Source organism: Gobius niger (assembly GCF_951799975.1).
Source record: "Gobius niger genome assembly, chromosome: 17".
NCBI classification, from domain to species: Eukaryota; Metazoa; Chordata; class Actinopteri; order Gobiiformes; family Gobiidae; genus Gobius; species Gobius niger.
In genome coordinates, this window is record NC_136868.1 from 2,188,766 (window position 1) to 2,211,848 (window position 23,083).

The 23,083-nt window shown below is 42.3% G+C and overlaps 1 protein-coding gene across 3 annotated transcripts in view; it reads left to right on the forward strand.

Moving 5' to 3' along the window:
• The window catches only part of nfatc2a (nuclear factor of activated T cells 2a), a 62,547-nt gene that overhangs the window by 13,412 nt on the left and 26,052 nt on the right, over positions 1–23,083 (forward strand). For all 3 annotated transcript variants that reach the window (XM_079574888.1, XM_079574886.1, XM_079574887.1), the window contains exons 5-7: positions 4,701–4,903; positions 7,201–7,373; positions 16,187–16,327. In XM_079574888.1, coding sequence (XP_079431014.1) covers positions 4,701–4,903; positions 7,201–7,373; positions 16,187–16,327 — 517 coding nt within the window. The remainder of the gene's footprint in view (positions 1–4,700; positions 4,904–7,200; positions 7,374–16,186; positions 16,328–23,083) is intronic.

Below are 23,083 nucleotides of genomic sequence, written 5' to 3' on the forward strand. Positions count from 1 at the left end.
GACTCTGTCTCCAGCAGCTGTATTTATTGTCCTAAACCTGTGAGACGTTTCTGTGACGTCCCTGCAATGTCTCCTTGACCTGTCAGAGATTTCAAAGACATAGTCACCAGTGTTAATTTCGTCGACTAAAATATTTAGTCTTAATTTTAGTCAAAGTGATATTTTTGTGACTAAAATTGGACTAAAACTAAATTTTAAGTTTCTCATGAGACTAAAACTGTGACTAAAATGTCCAGATGTTTTAGTCGACTAAAATAAGACTAAATAAAAATGAAAAGTAGAGACTAAAATCATCCAAACTTGTATTGAGCGTCTGAAAGAGCCTCAGATCAGGTAAATTCTCTGCCAAAGGATCAGCTCTGAGCTTTGTTCATGTGGAGCAGAAACATGAAGCAGAGGAACAACATTAAATATGATTATAATCAATATTATCAATGCAAAGTCCACTCAATTCGTCTTAATTTTAGTCGACTAAAACTAGACCAATATTGAAGAGATTTTTTTGACTAAAACTGGACTAAAATCGAATTACATTTTCATCAAAAGACTAAAACTAAACTAAAATATGTTGTCAAAATTAACACTGATAGTCACAAAGCATGAGACAATTTTATATTCACCCCACACTCTTGCTGTTCAGTTCATCCTGGCCATTGTACATGTTTTAGTGGTAGGGGAAACCAGAGTCCTCGGAGGAAACCTATGCAGACGCGGGGAGAACATGCAAACTCCACACAGAAAGGGACATTCCAGCTGTGAGGCATGAGCACTAACTGCTGTGCCACCGAGCCGGAGTCTCAGAGGAATTACAGGGACGTCACAGAAACGTCACAACTGCTCGAGACCACGTAGACCTCTCCTAGACCATGTGGACTTTTTGTAGTCTCCATGTGGTCTCCATGTGGTCTCCATGTGGTCTCCATGTGGTCTCCATGTGGTCTCCATGTGGTCTCCATGTGGTCTCCACTGAAATCGAACCTACTTGTTTTCACTGAGACGACCCGGAGACTCGCCTTGTCTCCAGGTCGTCTCAGAGACGTCTCCATGACCAGCTCGAGTCGCCAGACTCGTCTCTCGGCCGGTGAGAGAGGCCCTTTACTCAACCGTTTGGGAACCCAAAATTAGGGTTACAATGTTTTGTATTTGACTCCTGTTCATTCAGGGGAGTTCTGGCCCTAGAACGGTACCTTCTAGGGCCCCCCCCAAAAAAACAAAAAAACAAAACCCGCTCGACAGACACCACCTTAACTACCAAAACCAACCAAAACTTTTGTTCTTGAAACCCCCCAATGTGTGTTCTGTAGTCGGGCCGCGCCCCCATCCAAACTGTGGCCCCCACAAACGTATCAGAACAGGAAAATAATTGCTAATGACTATTATATTTCAAACTAATAAGTGTTTAATGCACCTGCAGTCCTTTCTCAGTCAGATTTCATGAATTTCAACCATATCATTTGCTCAAATGAATGTTCCCTCTGACCAGGCAAAGCTCAGCCCCCCCTAAGTGGTACTTATACAAAAGTACAAAAAGTACATTTGTATTTTAAATCTGCTGAAGTTAAAAATCAGTTTGTTTTGTGACCAAAGGGTTGCTGTTTCACTGAAGGCATTGCACCCACATGTTATCATAGATGTTTCCTCCATGGACAGTCTTTTCTGTGTCTAGCTTAAGTCGCTCAGATGGTAGAAAAGTCGGTGGTTCCAGCTCTGTCATTGTCCTTCACACTTCACCAATCTTGGATATGTGAAAATGTCAGTGAGCGTTGGTCGTTTGGGCTGATGGTACAGATTGACAGCCTCACTTCCATCAGTCTAACTCCAGGGCAGCTGTGGCCACAATAGCAGGTCCCCACCACCAAGTATGAAGTGAATGAATGGTGATTCCATGGTCCCTGCATCACTCTCTCTGCCTCTCTTCTCTTAACCATCCCTCTCTCTTCTGACTCACCCGCTCAGCCGCTGCCATGACGACGGGCCCGTTTCAGATCGTTTGCTTCCTGTGTTTAGGCCAATCGTGTGCGAGCTCTGCGGTTGCCATAGTTAGTGCTTACTCTGAGCCCGGTGACCTGCAGACACCGATTTTACTGACGCATTTAAACAGGCCCAGATGTCCCTGAGCAGCTCCTCCTTCGTCAGCGCCGGTTAAATTTACCATGAAATGCCCCTGTCGGCTTTTAAAAATACTTTTGGGCAACTCGAGGACCCGACGCATGAAATATTTTAAGTTGTGGATTCTAATATCAAATTGACGATTAATACAAGACTCCCATTCTTTTTCAGAGCATGTTTGTGGAAGTCTGAGGGTGAACTGTGGCAACAAACTTTACAAATGAGAAGAACCCGGAGAGCAGGGCTTGACAAAAATTAATATATCTCAGTGTTTTTGGGGACTCAATAACTATGATGAAGCGATATTTTTGCAAACCACCACTTTACACTTTACACTTTATTTTTCCCCCATTTTTAGGGATGCACCGATACCAATACCACATACTCGTACTCATTCATGAGGTCCCGATACCAGAAACCGATACCATTTCACGTGCGGTGAGCGCAGCTACGAGGCGCAGCTACGAGGCGCAGCTACGAGGCGCGGCTACGAGGCGCGGCTACGAGGCGCAGCTACGAGGCGCAGCTACGAGGCGCAGCTCTCAGCTGAGGAGAGAAGAAGCAACAAACTGGAGAATAGTTTAGTGTAAACACAATAATCCACATAGAGCTGACTTTATTACAGACTGCGCTCTCTAAACCAGAGTCTGAGCTGGATTTAACCAGAGCTTAATGTTGTTCGTGCTGCAGCGTCTGCAGTGTTTACAACATACAGGCTAACGATGCTAACTCGCGGCTAACAGTTTTGGCCATTCTGACGCCGTTTTAAGCCCAGGGGTTTATTCATCTGAAAAACTGACCCAGCGACTAAAAAGTCCTCAGAAAATCCAAACTAAAGACACACAGCATGTTTATATTGAGGGAAAATGAGCTGCAGCAGAACAATGAAAACGCTGTAGCTTCTCGCTAAGTTACTACAAACACACGAGAAAATCTACAGGAGCTGAAGTAAAGACGAAAAGAGACCATTTAAGAAACATCTCAATACTATTGTTAAATAAAAACACATAAATGAATAAAGCTCAGGCATTGGGAGCTTTAGGACATGGGCTTTTCTCTCTATGATGGACAGAGACATAAAAATTAAAAATCATATTGAATGAAAATAAGATAAATAAATAAATGGCTGCAGCACAATTCTAATATAACTGCTCTTAAATGTGTCGCCTACTTTACTTAAGGAAATGTACATGAGTAAATTAACTAATTACAAACCAATCTGCTGTGAAGAAAGTAAGAATGTTGAAGAAAATGCTTTGTACTCGTATCGGTATTCGGTATCGGCGAGTACTTAAATCAAAGTACTCGTACTCGTATCGGTGCATCCCAAACCATTTTCTCCAAATTTATTCTATTTTTTTTTCATTCTCTCTTCATTTTTAGCGCCTTTTTTTTTTTTTTACAGCAATATAGTTGTAAAGTTGACTCAATAAATTTTAGATTCAATTGACTTGATTCACATGATAAGAATAACTGAACTCAAACTGAAAGGAGTTGATTAAAACAGAATTAAAGTATTGTGTCCAAATTAACACTGTTCAAGAGAAGATTTTCAGGCTAGAGAGACCTTTCTGAGACCTAACTTTTTTGTCATTTTTTCGTCAATTTTTTATCACATTTTTGACAATTTTTTGTTACATTTTTGTCAATTTTTGTCATTTTTTTGTCCAATTTTTATCACATTTTTGTCATTTTTTTGTCATTTTTTTGTATTTTTTTGTAATTTTTTTTCCAAATTTTCATCACATTTTCGTCATTTTTTGTCATATTTTTGTCAAATTTTCATCAAATTTTTGTCACATTTTTGTCATTTTTTCGTCATTTTTTTGTATTTTTTTTCAAAATTTTTAGCACATTTTTGTCTTTTTTTTGTTGTCTTTTTTTCACATTCTTATCACATTCTTTTTGTCATTTTTTTAGCGCCATTTTTTAAATTATTTTTTTCACTATTTAATTTTTTTCCCCCACAATTTTCCAATTATTTTGATATTCATTATTTCAAACATTTTCCCTAATCCACAATTTCCCAATTCATTATTTCCACCCCTCCCCCTCCCATTTTCTTGGGGAGATAAACTCATTATAGTAAATCTGCAGCAGTTTCGATATTCTTTCATCTATGTTGCCCACCTCTACCAGAGACAGGATATTCATTGTTTGCAGAGTCAAAATCCAACCTGAAAGATTAAACTATGGGACCAAAACAAGCCACCTCTGACTAACACACAGTATTATGTCGTAAGCTCTTTAAAAACCTCCTTCTCCTCCACAAAGCAGCGACACTTTGACTTAGCGTTTATCTTGTACAAAGCTCTGCCTGGTGGGAGATACGCATGAGCAGCTCTGAAGCGCGTTGCACATTCTGTGGTTTTTGCAGGCTTCCTCAGATGGAAACTTTCAGGTCTCACTGTTTCACCTTCACCTGCCTTTGACGTGTAACTGCAGTGCCCAAAAAGCGCTTCCTCACAAAGTCTTTGGTTATCACATTGTATGCAAACCAACAACCTGAAAACTACGACTAAAAAGTAAATGTGTAATGAAGCCGTAGAATGTTCGACAGCGTTGAATGAATGAGCTCGATTGTTTTGCAGCTGCACGGCTACAGGGGGAAGGAGCCGCTGGGCCTGCAGATCTTCATCGGGACCGCGGACGAACGGATCCTCAAGCCGCACGCCTTCTACCAGGTCCACCGCATCACGGGCAAAACCGTCACCACCAGCAGCTACGAGAAGGTCTTCAACGGCACCAAAGTCCTGGAGATTCCCCTGGAGCCCAAGAACAACATGAAGGCAATGTAAGCAACCTGCAAGCGTGTGAAAGAATGATGCTGTTATGTATAAAGTCATCATTTTATAGATATTCTTTCCATGACTGGATTCACCGGATGGGTCCTGATTTAGCAGTTATTTACATATATCATCGACTGGACTGGACAGGCATCACAAAGTAGTTAAATAAAGAGGATCTCGACTCTTTAAAGAGGGGGTGTTCTGCTTTTTTCAATCACATAGCACCAATATCACACTACAATGATGACAAACCTTCTGTTGGTCTGTAAATGCAGTAAATTAGAATAACTGCCTTGTATAAAATGTCTCTCTCAAAATGGCTGTAGTGAATGTCTTGAAATAGGCCTCTGTCTCTTTAAGAACCTCTGAGCCTTTAGGCACGCCCCCTCCACACGCTGTCTGTGGCATAAGTGGGGAGGGGGTTCTGCTGAGGAGCAGTGGTCGGTTACTCGGCTGGTGACGAAAGCTCGGAGGCGTCTCCAGGAGGTGGGGGCGTTCCTAGGAGGACTCAGGCAAACCTGTCCCTAAAATGGCCGCCATCAGAGTTTTTACAGATTACTCAGAAATACGTGAATGTGCCAAGGCAACACTTCAGGCATGTTTTTAATGAGGGAGTGACACAATAACAAGATGTAAAGCTTGAAAAAGTCCATTTTGCATAGGGCTGCTCGATTATTGAAAAAATAATAATCACGATTATTTTTGTCATAATTGAAATCACGATTATTCAAACGATTATTTGTTGCCTTTAAAAAAATCCATCAAAAAAATGACAAAAAAACTTTAAAAAAAAGACAAAAATCCATCAAAAAAGTGACAAAAATCCATCAAAAAAGTGACAAAAATCCAGCAAAATAATGACAAAAATCCATCAAAAAAAGACAAAAATCCAGCAAAAAAAGACAAAAATCCATCAAAAAAAGACAAAAATCCAGCAAAAAAGTGAAAAAATTAAAAATTAGGAAAAAAAACGTGATTTTTTTTTTATTTTTTTTAAAAATTAAAACAATTAGAAAAAACAAATTATAATTGATTTTTTGCGATTATGCTAATTTTGTAATCGTTTATTGTTGTAATCGAAATCGTTATCGAATTTCGATTAATTGCACAGCCCTAATTTTGCATAATACCCCCCCCTTTAAAACTCCGATGGACTCTCAGTCAGTTTGTCTGCGAGCCGGCGTTGGGACTGGGTTGTTTGCTTCTCGTCTCACGGGCTTCTTTTCTCTCATCTGATCAGGGTTGGCAACCAAACTCATACTGAAACTGAAAGGTTTCATCCACAACACTTACTTTCAATAAAGCCCCATTTCCACAGATTGGAAAAAAATGTGCAAAGAGCTCAAAGTGCGATTTGTAAAACATGTAAAAAGACACAATATAAAAAACAGAACAAACAAACAATGCCACATTAAAAGCCTAAGGGCAAAATAAAAGTCCACACAGATAAATATAATAGAAGTGAGGAGCGGTACATGATCAACCAAAAATAAACCTCCAAAGTGATCCAACCTTAGACCCCTTTGCCCCTCGGGTCTGGTGGGGTTAAATGGTCACATTTATAGAGAGTTTTTCCACCTTCATTAGGCACTCAAAGTGTTTCAAGTTTCAAGTTTAATGGTTTTGTAAAGCCCAATATCACAACAGAAGTGGCCTCACAGCTGCACCGAACATTAAGGCAATAAAACAGAGCAATAAATATGACAATTTAAAGTTCAGGTGAATCCAGGCAAATATAATGTCCAATAGGAGGCAGCGACGAGCGGCGTGGGCGTCCCCCGTCCTTAGACTCTCCAGCACGGCGAGGAAAAACTCAAAAACCCGGCAGGAGAAAAGAGAAACCTTGGGGAGAACCACAGGAGGAGAGATCCACTCCCATGGACGGACAGGCTATAGAGACCCAGGGCCGAAGGATCCCTCAGCAGACGGGCCAAGATCACAGACCGTCCAGTCCTCAGATTCCAGAATGCAGGTTCCTCCGTTCACCCAGGTTCCTCCGTTCGCTCCCGAAATTAAATATTGTATCATGATGAGACAAAGTCAGCAGTAAGAAGAAGAGGAAGGCGCTCAGTGGACCGTACTTCCCACAGCAGTGTTTCTCCTGAGGCAGCTTTACTTCAGGCTGTGGGTCAGAGCTTTACCAAACTAACCTGATTTAGCTCATTCTCAGAGGTACGTTTTGAGCCTAGTCTTAAATGTAGGGACTGTGTCTGTTTTACATCAAGGAACCGCTCACCCATTCACACTCCTTCAAACAGACTCCAGACTTCCCTGTTTTTCACGCTGCTTTTGCCTCTCGCAGAATCGACTGTGCCGGGATCCTGAAGCTCCGAAACGCCGACATCGAGCTGAGAAAAGGAGAGACGGACGTGGGTCGTAAGAACACCCGGGTGCGTCTGGTGTTCAGAGTTCACATCCCGCAGCCCGGAGGATCCACCGTGTCGCTGCAGGCCGCCTCGCACCCCATCGAGTGCTGTAAGAAACATTATCGCCGTAAGGTCCATTGTTCAGGGGCGTCCACGCGTGCTGTGTGCCCAGAACTTCCTGAATCACTTCCACCTGTTTTGTGCGGGATTACTCACAACTCTCAATTTAGTCTCAAAATACTAATGAAAAGAAATATGTGAACTTCCATGACGCAGTTTGAACGATCCTCCTATCATTTAAAAAACAAGGCAACAAGTCTGTGCTTTGTTCCGCGAGGCAGACATTATGACTAAATATGTTTGAATACAGCAATATAATGTAAAGTTGACTCAATACATTTTAGATTCAATTGACTTGATTCACATGATAAGAATAACTGAACTAAAACTGAAAGGAATTGATTAAAACAGAATTAAAATATTGTGTCCCAATTAACACTGTTCAAGAGAAGAGAGACCTTGTTTTCAAAGGTTTAACCTCTTAACTCCCGCCTGAACCCAGAGATCTTTTTCCTCACGTCATCAGATTTTTTTTCCATCATTTTTTTGTCGGGTATTCAACTAATTTTTGTAACATTTTTGTAATTTTTTTGTCACATTTTTGTCATTTTTTTGTCACATTTTTGTCATTTTTTTGGTCATTTTTTTGTCAATTTCTTGTGACATTTTTGCCACTTTTTCATCAATTTTTCGTCACTTTTTTGTCACATTTCCATCATTGTTTTCGTCTCAGTTTTGTTGCTTTTTCACACCTTTTTTCCAGAAGCTTTTGGACTGGGGTAAAGCCAAACTGGAGAAAATGTGCTCGATTCAGGTGGGAGCTTCACAGCTCGAAGGTCCTGGGTTCGATTCCCACCAGGACGGGGCCTTTCTGTGTGGAGCATGTTCTCCCCGGACTTTCCATGTACCAGGAAGTCCGAGGCTAAATTAGCACAGTGTTAGCATTAGCGTACCATCTTGTTCACGTTTCAGCTCTGTCTCGCTATGAACTCCGGCTGTGACGAGCTTCTAATGAACTCAAGTGAACTATCAGGATATGCAGGAGATTTTACTCGACTATCTCCTATACTCTCACGATTTGATTTGGGTAATTCAGCTTTAAATTGTAGTACCAGTTAAAAACAACAACAAAAAAGAAGTTAGCTTGCATTGAATTGTTCTGAGCAAAGTGTTCGCGCTAATCCAACAGTAAATGGGACTGTTCTGGGTTGCCGCTTTGACTGACAGTTACTCGAATCACTCGTGTCGGTACAAGGCTCAGCGCTTTTAAAACCTGGTCAGTAATTCATCCAAATGTTTGCGAACTTCGGCCGCGCGCCTGATGGTCTTTTCCAGAACCTGATACAACGTAAACCTCATTAAAGGGAGGCATATTCAAATGAGTTGGCCCCGACACAGAGCCTCCTCTGTGCCGTCTGTGGGAGCTGCATGTTCGGCTGTTTGGGAACATGGGCACAAATGTACACAGTGTTACTGAAGCAAGTGGCCTAATCACAAATCAAACAAGATGATGTTTAACTACACACCGTCTGGTTGTCTGCCTTTAGATAGCGGCAGAATGTGGAATAAACGTGAGAAAAGAAGGTCAGTAGCAGTGCTTTTATGACAACGTTTTGAAATGTGGTCTTTATGGTGTATTATAACTTTATATTTATAGTATTCAAACATATTTTATCACGTTGCACTGCTTCATGGAGCTTCTCCCACATGGACAAGAGACTAAACTTGTTCCTTTCGAAGTGAATCTAAACGACATGAAGCTTTTTCGATCTGCGTCACTGGAAGGTCTTTAATCCCTTCTTTTCATTTTTATTTAGTCTTTATCAAATGATGAGAATATCAGGAGATCAGAGTCATAGCTTTGACAAAAATGAGGCCAAATATCAAGGAAATTAACACTGGTTATTAAAAGCGGTTTTGTGTCGTTCCCCCCTAGAAAACTTAATGTCCATTGCTAACTGTTTCCATGTAAACCAATGGACACCGCTAGGCTAGGCTAACCCATAGAAATGAATGAGCGCTAAGCTAACACTGGCTTATTCTTAAAGGAACAGGCCACCGTTTTTACATACTGAGATATGTTCTTACCTGAGCTTTGACGAGTTCTTTAGGACCTGTCTGATCTTCAGTCACGTAAACACAGCGCAGACGGCGTTAGCATTTAGCCTCTCCCTCTCTCCTCTATAGCTCCAAAACAGGTCAAGATAGAAGCTACCAAGCTCTTCCACGTTTTCCCTATTTAAATATGGTTACGTGAAGTGTTCCACCACCCAATGTTGTTGTTTTGGTTCAGAAAGATATTGTGACAATTTTCCAACAACAAAACTCAGATCTGGTCGAGTAGATGTCATTACATAGATCAAACTGCCAACAATTTCACGATATTTCTTTGAATCAGCAGGTTCACCCTCACTGTCAAATTTCATTTTCATTTCACATGGTGTTAATCTTGGTTTACAGTCAGTCATGTCAAATCTTTCCAAAATTTTGGTGATGTATCTCTTTTGATTCATTTTTATTTCCCCTTGTTTTTGGGTGAAATCAATGCCAAGAAAATGTCTCAGTTTCCCAAGATCTTTAATTTTGAATTTTGCACCCAACATTTCCTTTACACTTTTGAGTATTTGACAATCACTTGCTGCAATGATAAGGTCATCAACCCAAATGATCAATAAGACCCTTTCATTGTCAGATTGTTTACTGTAAACACAATTGTCTGCTGTGTTTTGGACAAACTTGTTTTCAATAAGGAAATCATGAAGCATCTTATTCCAGTTTCGTCCTGACTGCTTCAGACCATACAGCGACTTATTGAGCTTACACACCAATTTTTCTCCTGTTTTTGTCTTGACCTCAAAACCTTCAGGCTGCTCCATGTACAGCTCACAGTCTATTGGGGCATGCAGATATGCAGTTTTAACATCCATCTGATGTAGTTCTAAATCATACTGAACTGCTAGCTGCATTAAGACACGTACAGAAGTCATATCAGCAGTAGGAGAAAAGGTTTCGTTATAATCAATACCAGCCACTTGACTATAACCTTTTGCCACATATCGAGCCTTGTAAATTGTCTCAACAGGATTTTCTTTGATGGCATAAACCCATCTGCCCCCCACTGCATGTTTACCTACAGGTAAGGGTGTCAATGTGAAGGTATCATTCTCAATCAGAGAGTCCATTTCTTCATTCATAGCCTTAACCCACTGCTCTGATTTTGAAGAGCTCAAGGCTTCCTGCAGTGTCTGGGGGATGTCACATGTCACACGATAGCAATAGTCAATATTTGTCAACGCTTGATCTTCGTCAAATTTGACTTCATAATCACAGTCAGTATAGAACTGAGGACGTCTCCTCTCCCTCATTGGATAACGAGCACTATTGCTGCTCTCACCTTCACCCTTTAAGTTGGTATTAGATTCACACAACTCAATTTTCACCTCCAGAGGGTTTTCATTAGTCACATCAGGTTTTGGTGGCTGACTTTCAGCTTTCTTTCCTTTTCCAAAATGTTCATACATGTCTTCATCTGTCTGAGTGTCACTTTCAATTGTTTTCTTTGTGACAAACTTCACCAGTCGGTTTTTCGACACTTTCCCTGTGTGTGGATAAAAGACCAACAATGCTGGACTGTTTTTGTCATAACCAACAAATATTCCTTTCTCACACCGTGTGTCTAACTTTTTCTTGTCCTGTTTGTATGCATAACATTCTGAGCCAAAAGCTCTCATTCTGGACAGGTCCGGTTTCTTCCCAGTCAACACGTAATATGGGGTTTGTCCAAGACGTCTGTTATAGCATCTATTTCTGATTATTGCAGCCGTTTGTACTGCATATGTCCACAAATCTTTTGGTAGTTTGCTCTCAATCAGCATACATCTTGCCATTTCAAACAAGGTTCTCCATGCTCTTTCTGCGGTCCCATTCTGATGGGGCGAGTAAGGAGCTGAGGTTTCATGTCTGATGGCATTTTGAGTTAGCAGTGACTTGAATACAGAAGCTGTGAACTCTGTTCCATTGTCTGACCTTATGCATTTGATCTTTCCATAAGGGGCAACATCAGCAATGAATCTCTCTGTAGCTTTAACTGTATCACTTTTAGCTTTCAGAAAATAAGTGAACATAGCTCCTGAATAGTCATCTGTAAAAGCAAGAGTATATCTGAAACCATCTTTACCTGCTGGCTCTATAGGTCCAGCCAGGTCTGTATGAACAAGTTCCAGTACATCCTTAGCTTTTTCATCTGGATCTGTATTTCTGCTCTGTGCGAATTTTCCTTTGATACACACTTCACATTTTAGATTTGCCTTGTCACTTTTCCCTTTAATTTTCATGCCTTCTGCGACACTTTCTAACTGTAACACGTCATCATAATTACAGTGACCCAATATTTCATGCCATGTATGGACATCATAACACACATTACATTTATCAGGTTCGTTTAGCAGAGTACTTAGATAAAATAGTCTGTCTTGTGTGTTAATGTCAAAAGCAGTACCATTTTTGTGGATTAGACGATTCTGTCCTTCCTTGAAGATGACTGTCGCACCTTGCGCTGTTGCCGCTTTGACCGAAAAAATGTCCTGGGAAAATGATGGGACGTAGAGCGCCTCCTTCAGGATCATTTCCACATCGCGGCCTTGACGGTCCATTATGCGCACTTTGGCGGTGCCTTTCTTCAGCGCAATCCCGCTGGCTCGCTCTCCATCAGCCAACTCCAGAACATGGCTCTGAGGCTTAAAGCTTGGGTCAAACTCCTCGAATCTCCCGATGTCCGTGATGATGTGCTTCGTCGCTCCCGAGTCGACCATGAGGCCCTTCGCCTTCACCGCGCTGACCGAGTCCGGGGCGGAATCCAACTGCACCTTGAATGCGAACGTGTGGTCCTCCTCATCCACTGCTTGCTTCACCTGGTCCCGCTTCCTCCGCCGACAGTTTGCGTCCTTGTGGGTTGCGCTTTTACAGAAGCTGCACCACTGCCTCTGCTCTCGGCGCTCCCCAGCCGATGCGCACTCCGCTGCTTTGTGTCCCTTTTGTCCGCAGGTGTAACAGGTGAGTTTAGAGCTCCAATTGTCTCTTCCTTTCACCTTCATCACACTGTCTTCTCCTGAGCTAGAAGCAACAAACTTTTCCGTGCTTTCATAGCTCCTCAGTTTAGTTTTAAAGTCGGCAAAAGTCAACGTTTCATCACTCTGCGTAACGTGAACAGAGAATGGTTTGAATACATCAGGCAGGCCCTTTAAAATCATTGCGGTCAGTAAACCGTCACTCAGTGTCTCTCCTGCATTACGCAGCGCTGTGATGGCAGTCTCTGCACGGATTATATAGTCTGTGACGCTCTCATTCACACCTTTTTGGAGAGAAGTCAGCTCCGTGTACAGACTGATTACGCGCGGCTTCCCTTTCCCTGCGTAATGGTCACGCAGGATCTGCAGCGCCTTCCTGCCATCATCGGCGGCATCTCTCATTACTAGAGACAAACTTTTGTCGTCCAACAGCTGAATTAGAACTGCATACGCCTCTTCATTTTTACTGGCGTCCGCTTCTGCACCTTCTGCGTCTGCAGCGGGGGCTTCACTCAGGATAGTGGACTTCAGATCGTGCAGACGCAAATGTGCCAGGAATTTCGTTTCCCACAGTTCATAATTCTTTTCATCTCCGTCAAAACATAAACGGTTCCATCGGCTCCCAAAATCTCTACTGGGCCCATAACCTGTTGGCGCAGCCATACTCATGAAGAGCTTTGAGATGCCGGGTAAAATACGGAGGAAAATACTAGACACAGGTTTCTGTTTGGCGTGCCTGCGAACAGGTTTTTTATGAATGAGCAGCCGCCATTTATTGTCAATTGCACACCGGTGTGTAGCCCCGCCCACACCCAAAAGTAGGTCAATTGTATGGAACACAACAAGTCAACAGTATAATTACACAAAATTAAACAATGTGGATTTTCTAAGCGGATAAAAGGGGGAACTATATTGTAAGGCGTAAGAATACCAGTAGTTTGAAATCCACACAGTAATCTTCACTTTACTGTGCGGATGCCAAATAGTTAGAGCAACAAACCCATGTAAATTAAGAAGTCTGACAGCACAGTTTTGCATATTTCTGACAGTGTAACGATGCTGATCTTGATTTTTGGTTGATTTGATTATTGATTTTTATTTTGCTACATGTTGGTGCAAGGAAACAACACAATAGTTTCTCTCACGATTTGAGTGAAATCTCCGTAAATCGCTGCTGGAGAACCTCATGATTTCTTCTTTGTACTTGTTTCGGAAAGTCTCCAAAACCCCAATGTTGAAATGGATTTTATCTGGCCATTTTAGCAAAGAGCTCAGCAAAGGAATAAGCCACTATTGTGCTTTCGATCTTTGAAGCCAATGCTCTTTGGTGTGAAACGATCTGTCAGACTGGTTGTGTAACTCTTCTGTGGATGAAAAGAGACAAAGGCGGCGGTAGTTTCATCCTCTTTGTGTTTTCTTTTTTTTTTTTTATGGCCGATGGAGCAGAAGTGAAGCTGTTCAAAGTTCAGGCGGGCTGTTTGCTCTCACCTCGCTGCCTCGTCTGTACGCCAGAGGAAGAGCAGAGAGAGAGAGATAGAAGTGTTGGAGCTGCTGTTTGCTCAGGCCAAGCACAGCCTGTATGACTGGTTGTGGTAGTTGTTGTAAAACCACTACGACTTAATGAGATGGACTATAATAACAAAACATAGAGTCTGAAGCTAGTTGTTTCATTGCAGAGGTGGTTGTTTGTCAGTAGGGTCTGTACTTGAGTAGCGTTTTTGTTGAGAACTTACCCTTCGACTCCACTACATTTCTTTAGGTATTATGCAAAATGGACTTTTTCAAGCTTTCCATCATGTTATTCTGTCACTCCCTCATTAAAAACATGGCTGAAGTGTTGCCTTGGCACATTCACGTATTTCTGAGTAATCTGTAACAACTCTGATGGCGGCCATTTTAGGGATAGGTTTGCCTGAGTCCTCCTAGGAACGCCCCCACCTCCTGGAGACGCCTCCGAGCTTTCGTCACCAGCCGAGTAACCAACCACTGCTCCTCAGCAGAACCCCCTCCCCACTGATGCCACAGACAGCGTGTGGAGGGGGCGTGTCTAAAGGCTCAGAGGTTCTTAAAGAGACAGAGGCCTATTTCAAGACATTCACTACAGCCATTTTGAGAGACACATTTTATACAAGGCAGTTATTCTAATTTACTGCATTTACAGACCAACAGAAGGTTTGTCATCATTGTAGTGTGATATAGACTGGTGCTATGGGATTGAAAAAAGCAGAACACCCTCTTTAAAGTAAAAGTAATTTTTTCACTTTCTCTCAACAAGACAAAGACAAATTTCCACCGAGGTGCACAATAAAGTTCAATCAAATCAAGGAAGAAGGTTTGTGCCCGTGTTGCTGTACAGAGGGTTAAGTCATGCACAATGAATGTGTTTTATTAGCTGCGCTGTTACTTTACCTACTTTACTTAAATTCTGCTTTTTTCAGTCCCATAGCACCAGTCTATATCTCACTACAATGATGAGCAAACCTTCTGTTGGTCTGTAAATGCAGTAAATTAGAATAACTGCCTTGTATAAAATGTCTCTCTCAAAATGGCTGTAGTGAATGTCTTGAAATAGGCCTCTGTCTCTTTAAGAACCTCTGAGCCTTTAGACACGCCCCCTCCACACGCTGTCTGTGGCATCAGTGGGGAGGGGGTTCTGCTGAGGAGCAGTGGTTGGTTACTCGGCTGGTGACGAAAGCTCGGAGGCGTCTCCAGGAGGTGGGGGCGTTCCTAGGAGGACTCAGGCAAACCTATCCCTAAAATGGCCGCCATCAGAGTTTTTACAGATTACTCAAAAATACGTGAATGTGCCAAGGCAACACTTCAGCCATGTTTTTAATGAGGGAGTGACAGAATAACATGATGTAGAGCTTGAAAAAGTCCATCTTGCATAATATCCCCCCTTTACCAAGTTGTTAAGTGAGTCCATAGATACAATATACAGGAGATAACCGGTTATCCATTCATCCGCATTCATAGTAATGATCCTGAGTGGTCTGTGAAATGTACACGGTTGCACAACGTCTTCCTACGAGCCTCTTCAGAGCTCCAGAGCCTGTCAATCATAGATTTAGGCTTCACCTTTTTAATGCTGATGTACAAAAAGCAGTGTGGTAAAAAAATATGACACCTTCCCCAGCGTTGCCATATGGGTCATAGCACTTTTTAGGGAAAAAATAAACTCTTTGGAGCCAGGCTTTTAAGCAGTGCTTGAGAGGTGCAAAGTCTCCATTGGAATCCTGTTTACCAAGTGTTATTTGGAGGTGATATTGCAGCAAATGCAAATCAAGAATGTTCAGATATTCAAAAAAGCTTTATATTGCCTCATCAAGTCCCGGCCGTCACTCAGCCAGCGAATGAGGGCAACAAACTCTGGCCAGCATCGCATTTTGACACATTAGTGCCACAAAAGGAGATATTTTATTGTTTCATTTTAATGTTTATGTGAAGTTTTGCTGATGTATGGCTTGATTAGAGAGGACGATGTGGCCTGGAAGCAGGTGAACAGCAGAAAAGGGACACTGAGATGTTTTTTTCACTATATAATTTATGACAATCTATGAAGGTATTGAAGTCATTTATTTAACATGGTCTGTTGACTGTGGAGAGGAATTAGGCTCAGATTATGTGTGTGGCTGCCCCAAAGAAGACTGTTCTGAAACCCATCTGGTCAAGTCCTAAGGCAGTGATGAGCTAAACCTTTGACTGCATAAAGGGCCAGTCAAATGATGTCCGCCATGACACCACTGAGAATAAATGAATCCTCCTTTCCCTTCTCTTGTCCCGTATGTCTCCACAGCCCAGCGGTCGGCCCACGAGCTCCCCCTGGTGGAGCAGCAGGACATGGACAGCTGCTGCGTGCTCGGAGGGCAGCAGATGATCCTCACCGGACACAACTTCAGCTCGGACTCCAAAGTCCTCTTCACGGAGAAAACGCAAGGTCAGTGCAAACGCTGCGCCACGAGACACTGTGGATGGGGAGGCTGCTGGTTCTGCTGCTGCGGTGGAGACGAGGGTTGTTATGGCTGTGAGAGAATACTTTCAAGGATGTGAGAGTTGATTGATCGTAAGGAGGAAGACTTTTATTGGCAAACCGTGACAGGATCAAGGAGGAAATACTGTCGACTTTATACGTAACATTAGCGATTTCTTGGAGCAAAATCGCTAAACTACCACAAAAACACAGAACGACTTTAATTATTTGGCATATATGGAGCCATTGACAAAAAATATCTAAACAGTGATGCAGATAAAGTGACGTAGATATAGAGGTTATTACACGTAGTTGTTCAGTCTGACAGCAGTGGGGATGAAGAACTTGGTCCTTCTTGCACTAAGGGGGCCCTCAGTCTTCCACTGAAAGAGCTGCTCAGCCCCTCTACAGTCCTGTGCAGGGGGTGAGAGGTGTTGTCCTGTCCCTCACCTCCTCCACAGAGTCCAGGGAGCAGCCCAGGACAGAGCTACACTGCAACTAGATCAGTATAAACATCTCAATTTGAGCATATTAATCCAAATTTTAGTTGTTTTGACTAGTTAAGAAGTTCTTGGGCATTAGTCCCAGATTATTTCACTTGTTCTGAGATGTTTCTGACTCGTTTCGATACATTTCGTCCTTATTTCAGGTCATTTTCTTTGCCAATGGGGAAAGAAAATTGGTCTTATCTCATTGGCAATTTTACTTTCTTATTTCAAGCGAGATTTACCCTAGAACTGGTCTGAAATGTCCTCAAACAAGCAAAGCAAACTCGGTCAGATCAGGAAAAGTGTCTAAATGAGCGAAAACCGCTCAAAACGAGATACATTTCCTCAATTCAAGTCATTTACGCCAATGCTTGATATTTACTTTTTGTAGTGTGGCCCTCCTGTTCTTGTCCCGCTCTGTGCGGCCCGGGGCCCAGCACACGGCAGCGTAGTGGAGAGCAGAGGCCACCACAGAGTCATAAACAGTTCTGCTCACTCCGAAGGACCTCAGTCTCCTCAGAAGATGGAGGCGACTTTGGCCCTTCTTGTACAGAAGGGGGTCGCGGCGCACCTTTGGGAATGGGTCGTTTACAGTATGGTTGCCTGGACTCTACAGTTGTTTACACATCACATTGTTGTTTGTTCTGTTTCATTTTTTTAATGGCTGCTCCTGTTGCGACATTGGGCTCTACAAAACATGTTCATTGATTGAGTTTGAGCTTTCCACCTTTTGTCACAGAGGCATGTATTTCTCGACCCCCTAGTCATTGTTTACAGGGACATAGATACTCGGTTAGAAGTTGAGAGTAGATTTCCGAGTTTAAAAAAATGACGAGATAAAGCTCCTTCCTCCTAAATCTGTAAATGAATCCGGTTGCTACTTTTATTTGCACATTTCAGTGTCCGACAAAGTATTTGTGGTGAACGGTAAAACGTCCACTACCCTATATACAACCAACACAGACAGTTGTTGCCGTAATACAAGTGGACAAAGCAAATTGAAGATTCCAGAGGCCAAAAAGTGTCCCCTAAATACACACATTATTACCAAGGATTACCCAGTTATTGTCACTCACTTCCTTCTGGGCCACCTCTCCACTAAAAAAGCCGCAGAGGATTTTCCCCTCAGTATGTAGCAAGTAGGTCGGCGCTCTTCGGTGGTCTCTTTTATGCGACAGTTTGTGGCCTGTCTCCCGTTGCATTGTTTCCTCTGCATGAGTTCATTATGACCTTTCATGTTCTTTGTTCACGTTTGTTCAAGATCGGTGCCTGACAATTGCCCAATGTGTGGTTACGAAAACAACAATGGAGTCTCTGCATGTTTTGACTTCTGCCTTTAGAGCTTTGAAGCGTTGCTCCTGTGCCGTGAGACGTTTGCGTGATCTGAAAGATAAGACGCGACTTCCTTAAACTTTCTCTGGCTGACAGCTGCGATCTCTATCAAATGACATTCACTGTGAACCACAAGCGGCAGAGTGCCAAAAATCTAGAAACAAAGTCAACATTTAAAGGGAAGTTTCCTTATGTGTCTGTTGTGGATTAGTGTTAGGGTGACTGCTTCAAATAGTAGTGAAAGTGGGACATGTTTTGTGATGTGGGACATGGAGGGACAGAACTGAGAAACTAAAACTTAGATTAGATCAGCATTGAATCATTTCCTTTGCTATTTGGGCCCAAAGTCACCCATACAGAAATAGACACGTGTCACAAAGTATTCTAATCTGGAAAGTGAGGACATTGTACATTTTATGCGAAATTAAGGGAAGACACTGCAGGCAAAACAATTTGGGCATTTTTACATGATTACATGACACGTTTTTGTCAGTAATCTACAGCACACTGCAAAAAGTATTTAACTAGATCAGTATAAACATCTCAATTTGAGCACAATAATCCAAATTTTAGTTGTTTTGACGAGTTAAGAAGTTGTTGGGCATTTGTCCCAGATTATTTCACTTGTTCTGAGATGTTTCTGACTCATTTCGATACGTTTCGTCCTTATTTCAGGTAATTTTCTTGAAAGAAAATTGGTCTTATCTCATTGGCAATTTTAATTTCTTATTTCAAGCGAGATTTACCCTAGAACTGGTCTGAAATGTCCTCAAACAAGCAAAGGAAACTTGGTCCGATCAGGAAAAGTGTCTTAATGAGTGAAAACCGCTCAAAACAAGAAACATTTCCTCAATTCAAGTCATTTAAGCCAATGCTTGAAATCATTTTTTACCTTCCAAAATCCTTAAACCAGACCTATAGGTTGGACTTAATGTTGTTGCACTGGCGTAAACTTTCTCTACACCATGAAATAAAGTCTAAATTTGCAACAACAACAAAACCTGAGGCACAAGAACAGTAGCTCCAGGATTAATCTATATTGCTATTGTTTTTGTTTTGTTTTTTGACAATTCAATGGATACCAGCGAGATTTACCCTAGAACTGGTCTGAAATGTCCTCAAACAAGCAAAGGAAACTCGGTCCGATCAGGAAAAGTGTCTAAATGAGTGAAAACCGCTCAAAACAATTCAAGTCATTTAAGCCAATGCTTGATATTGACTTTTTGTAGTGCAAAAGTTTCAAATTGATATCTATGAACTTAAAATGTTTCCCCAAGGCCAAAGTGCTGCACACAAATACTGAAAGTCATCAAAACATGCAGTTGAATGTGCTTTGGACCACACTTTTTGTACTTTCTACGAATTTGTCTCTTCAAAGCTCAAGAAATTCAACATTATTTTCATTTAGGCCCGCACAAGCAAGCTCACACAGCTCAAAACTCTTACTAAAGTCTGGTGGAGATGTTAAATAGTGATGACTCACAGAATCCGCAGCAGCAAAGTTTCTGAATTTAGCTACAAACTTTCATTAAGAACTTGGAGGCACATCCACCAGTTAATTGTTTTTTTCCTAGTCGTTGGTTTCCTCCCAAACTGGAAAAAAAAAAAACAATGCGAACAAAGGAATGGCATTGGTTTGGAGAATGATTACGCAAAGCTCTTGTAATAACCTCCCAATTCGACACAGCTGTTAGCACTGGCTTTAAGGGTATAAAGCACCGTAAATATAGGCACTAGTATTCCAACCTGATACTAAAACTACTACTAATACTGTTGGTAGCTAATTTTGTCTGCCCAGAGCGAACTACAGTGGCAATTTCAGTTTATTTGATCAACATTAAAAGATGCATACTCAAAACAGCATAAATATTTGGTGCGGTGCTGCTCAAAGGGAGTAGGAGGAAGTTAATAATAACAGGCCCTACCCCTCAATTCCAGAGAGTGACTGAGAAGAAAGTAATGCATTGTGAAACGCTTTAGCCTTTTATAAACATGCACGTGCAGACGACGACCAGGCCTTTTATTTCCAGCCACATTTCAACCGCAAACAGAGTTCGGACAATTCCGCTAGCTACTGAACCCGAGCTTGTTTATAGTTCTCTCCAAAGGAAATTAAAAGTAGGCAACACAAAGAAGCAGGAAGTGTAGAGTGAAGAAAAGGAGGTGGACAGACATCGGCCTCGTAAGGGCAGAGAGAGTGTCTCTCACCGAGCTTCTCTCCGCAAGATTCCATCTGGTAGCTTCTCTCTGCTAGCTTCTCTCTGCTAGCTTTTGAGTTTCTCTGCACTAGCTTCACTTCGCTAGCTTCTAGCGTTATAGTTCTCCACTAGCTTCTCTCCTCTAGCTTCTCTCCACTAGCTTCTCTCCGTTAGCTTCTCTCTGTTAGCTTCTCTCTGTTAGCTTCTCTCCTCTAGCTTCTCTCCACTAGCTTCTCTCCGTTAGCTTCTCTCTGTTAGCTTCTCTCTGTTAGCTTCTCTCCAATAGCTTCTCTCCAATAGCTTCTCTCCACTAGCTTCTCTCCTCTTGCTTCTCTCCACTAGCTTCTCTCCTCTTGCTTCTCTCCTCTAGCTTCTCTCCGCTAGCTTCTCTCCTCTAGCTTCTCTCCGCTAGCTTCTCTCCTCTAGCTTCTCTCCTCTAGCTTCTCTCCACTAGCTTCTCTCCACTAGCTTCTCTCCGCTAGCTTCTCTCCTCTTGCTTCTCTCCACTAGCTTCTCTCCTCTAGCTTCTCTCCTCTAGCTTCTCTCCAATAGCTTCTCTCCAATAGCTTGTCTGCACTAGCTTCTTTCCGTTAGCTTCTCTCCACTAGCTTCTTTCCAATAGCTTCTCTCCACTAGCTTGACTTCGCTAGCTTCAAACTTCTAGCTTCTAGCATTATAGTCTCCACTAGCTTCCAGGCTTGGGCGATGTCCCCTTAATTGGTCGTTGATGATGTTTACAATGAACCATCGTGATGGACGATGATATCGTCCATCTCTCATTATAAGCATTTTTAAAGACATTTACATAGCCCATATAGAAGCTGCATATTATTTATGTTAGGAAAAATGTGAGATTGCAGGATAAATGGACCTAAACTAAACATGATCTGAACACGACTTTTGCAAAAGAAATGTGTTAACACTAGTGCGTAAAGTCTGAGAGGAAAACGATTCAGAGCGTCGTCTGCTCCTCAATACCAAGACTCTTATCACTGTAATACAAATGTAAATCGGAGCTTATTATTTGCATTTGCTCAATGTTAACGTAATGTTTAAGAAACAGTGGGTGAGCGGGACAATATTTACACGTTTGCGTCGTAGCCACGTTTTTGAAGCTGCTCCACGCGCCGCCCGTAACCTCGTAAGTCCTGCACCGCCTCTCTCTCTCCTCTCTCGGTCCTTCGTGAAACCCATGCGCGCTCAGCTAGCTAGTTTAGTTTTCGTACGAAGCAAAGCGAGACCACGCGGTGTTAAAGTGAAGCTTATTAGAGAGAGAGAGAGAGAGACCCGCGCGTCAAATAGAGCAGCGCAGCGTCTTTACTTTGATACTACGGCTAACACATCATGGCTTCTGACAGGCTGCTGAAACTAGCGCGCATATTAGTTATATCCGTGATTTAATTTACAGTGCAATCCCTGCAAAGTTTGAAGGTTTACAAGGCCCACAGAAGATCAGTGCCTGTTTCTGACAGGAGGGGGCGTGGCATCACGATGGTGGCTCTCCATCGTGATGTTGCTCATTCATCACGATGGTTGATGGCATCGTAAATCGGCACAACCCTACTAGCTTCTCTCCACTAGCTTCTCTCTCATTATGTGTGACCCCCAGTCGTTATAACGGCTCTAAATCCAGTCGTGTAGTGTGGCCTTTTTTCTCAAAATCTTTTAAGACTGAAAAAACACCATGTAGTCTGTGCTCAGCTTTAGGCTCATTCATAAGACATGTACAAAAATCAATTCAAAGTGCCGTACAGAAATCTTTAAAGAGCATTCACTAGGCCTCTTTCTTTAGATATAAAACTTGGATTATCAATGTTCAAGCAAGCGAGTTCATGGGAGAAAATGATGCACGATGTGTCCAAATGAAGACACCACAAGAAAATAGAAATGATCAGTTTGGGAAACACGCCACGCAAAGCCCTGTAGAGAATCCCGCCCATGTAACTGTTGCTTCTTGGACGGCGCGAGCGCAGGGAAACCCTCCTCAGGCTCCGTAAAGTCCATTATTTCCACATGCGTTCACAATTATCTCCCAAAAAAAAACAAAAAAAAGGGGTATCCCGCTCCGTCAGGCCCCTCCAACACCGAGCAAACATCCCCCGCTGCCAAGTGAGCGGCCCCAGTCACGTTTTACTGCAGGAGCGGAGAGAACGGCTCATAAAAATAACAATTAGGAGGCGCATTTACTCACGTTTAGTTGGGTAAACAGATTATTTCTTTTAATTTTTAACTTGTAGCCATGTTATGTTCATGTTCACTGCAAAAGAAAATCATAAGCAATTTATTCTTTCATCAAATTTGGTCGGAAAAAGTTAGGAAAAACGACTGAAACTGAACTTTTGCACACATTTATGTCGCCAATTTGGAGTTCACATGTCTCTGAGTTTCCCTTACCACTAAAACATGTATAACAGGGTCCCCTGGTGTCCATCCATCCTGGTATTCAGTCGGTCTTTCTTGGTCAGATCAGCTACGGTAGCATTTTACATTTGCTTTTACTCGTGCTGTTATTTGCTCAGCTGCTTTTACTTCCACATATCCCGAAGTACTCGTAGTAAAGTAGTGGATAGTAAATGTTGGCGGGCGCAGTGGAATCCCCCTCTTAAGCTGCTGACTCATTCGGGACATGTGTTTCTCATTCTCAAGTCGAACAGGGTTTCCCACCTACAGTAACAACCAAACACTCTCCGCTTAATGGCGTGGAT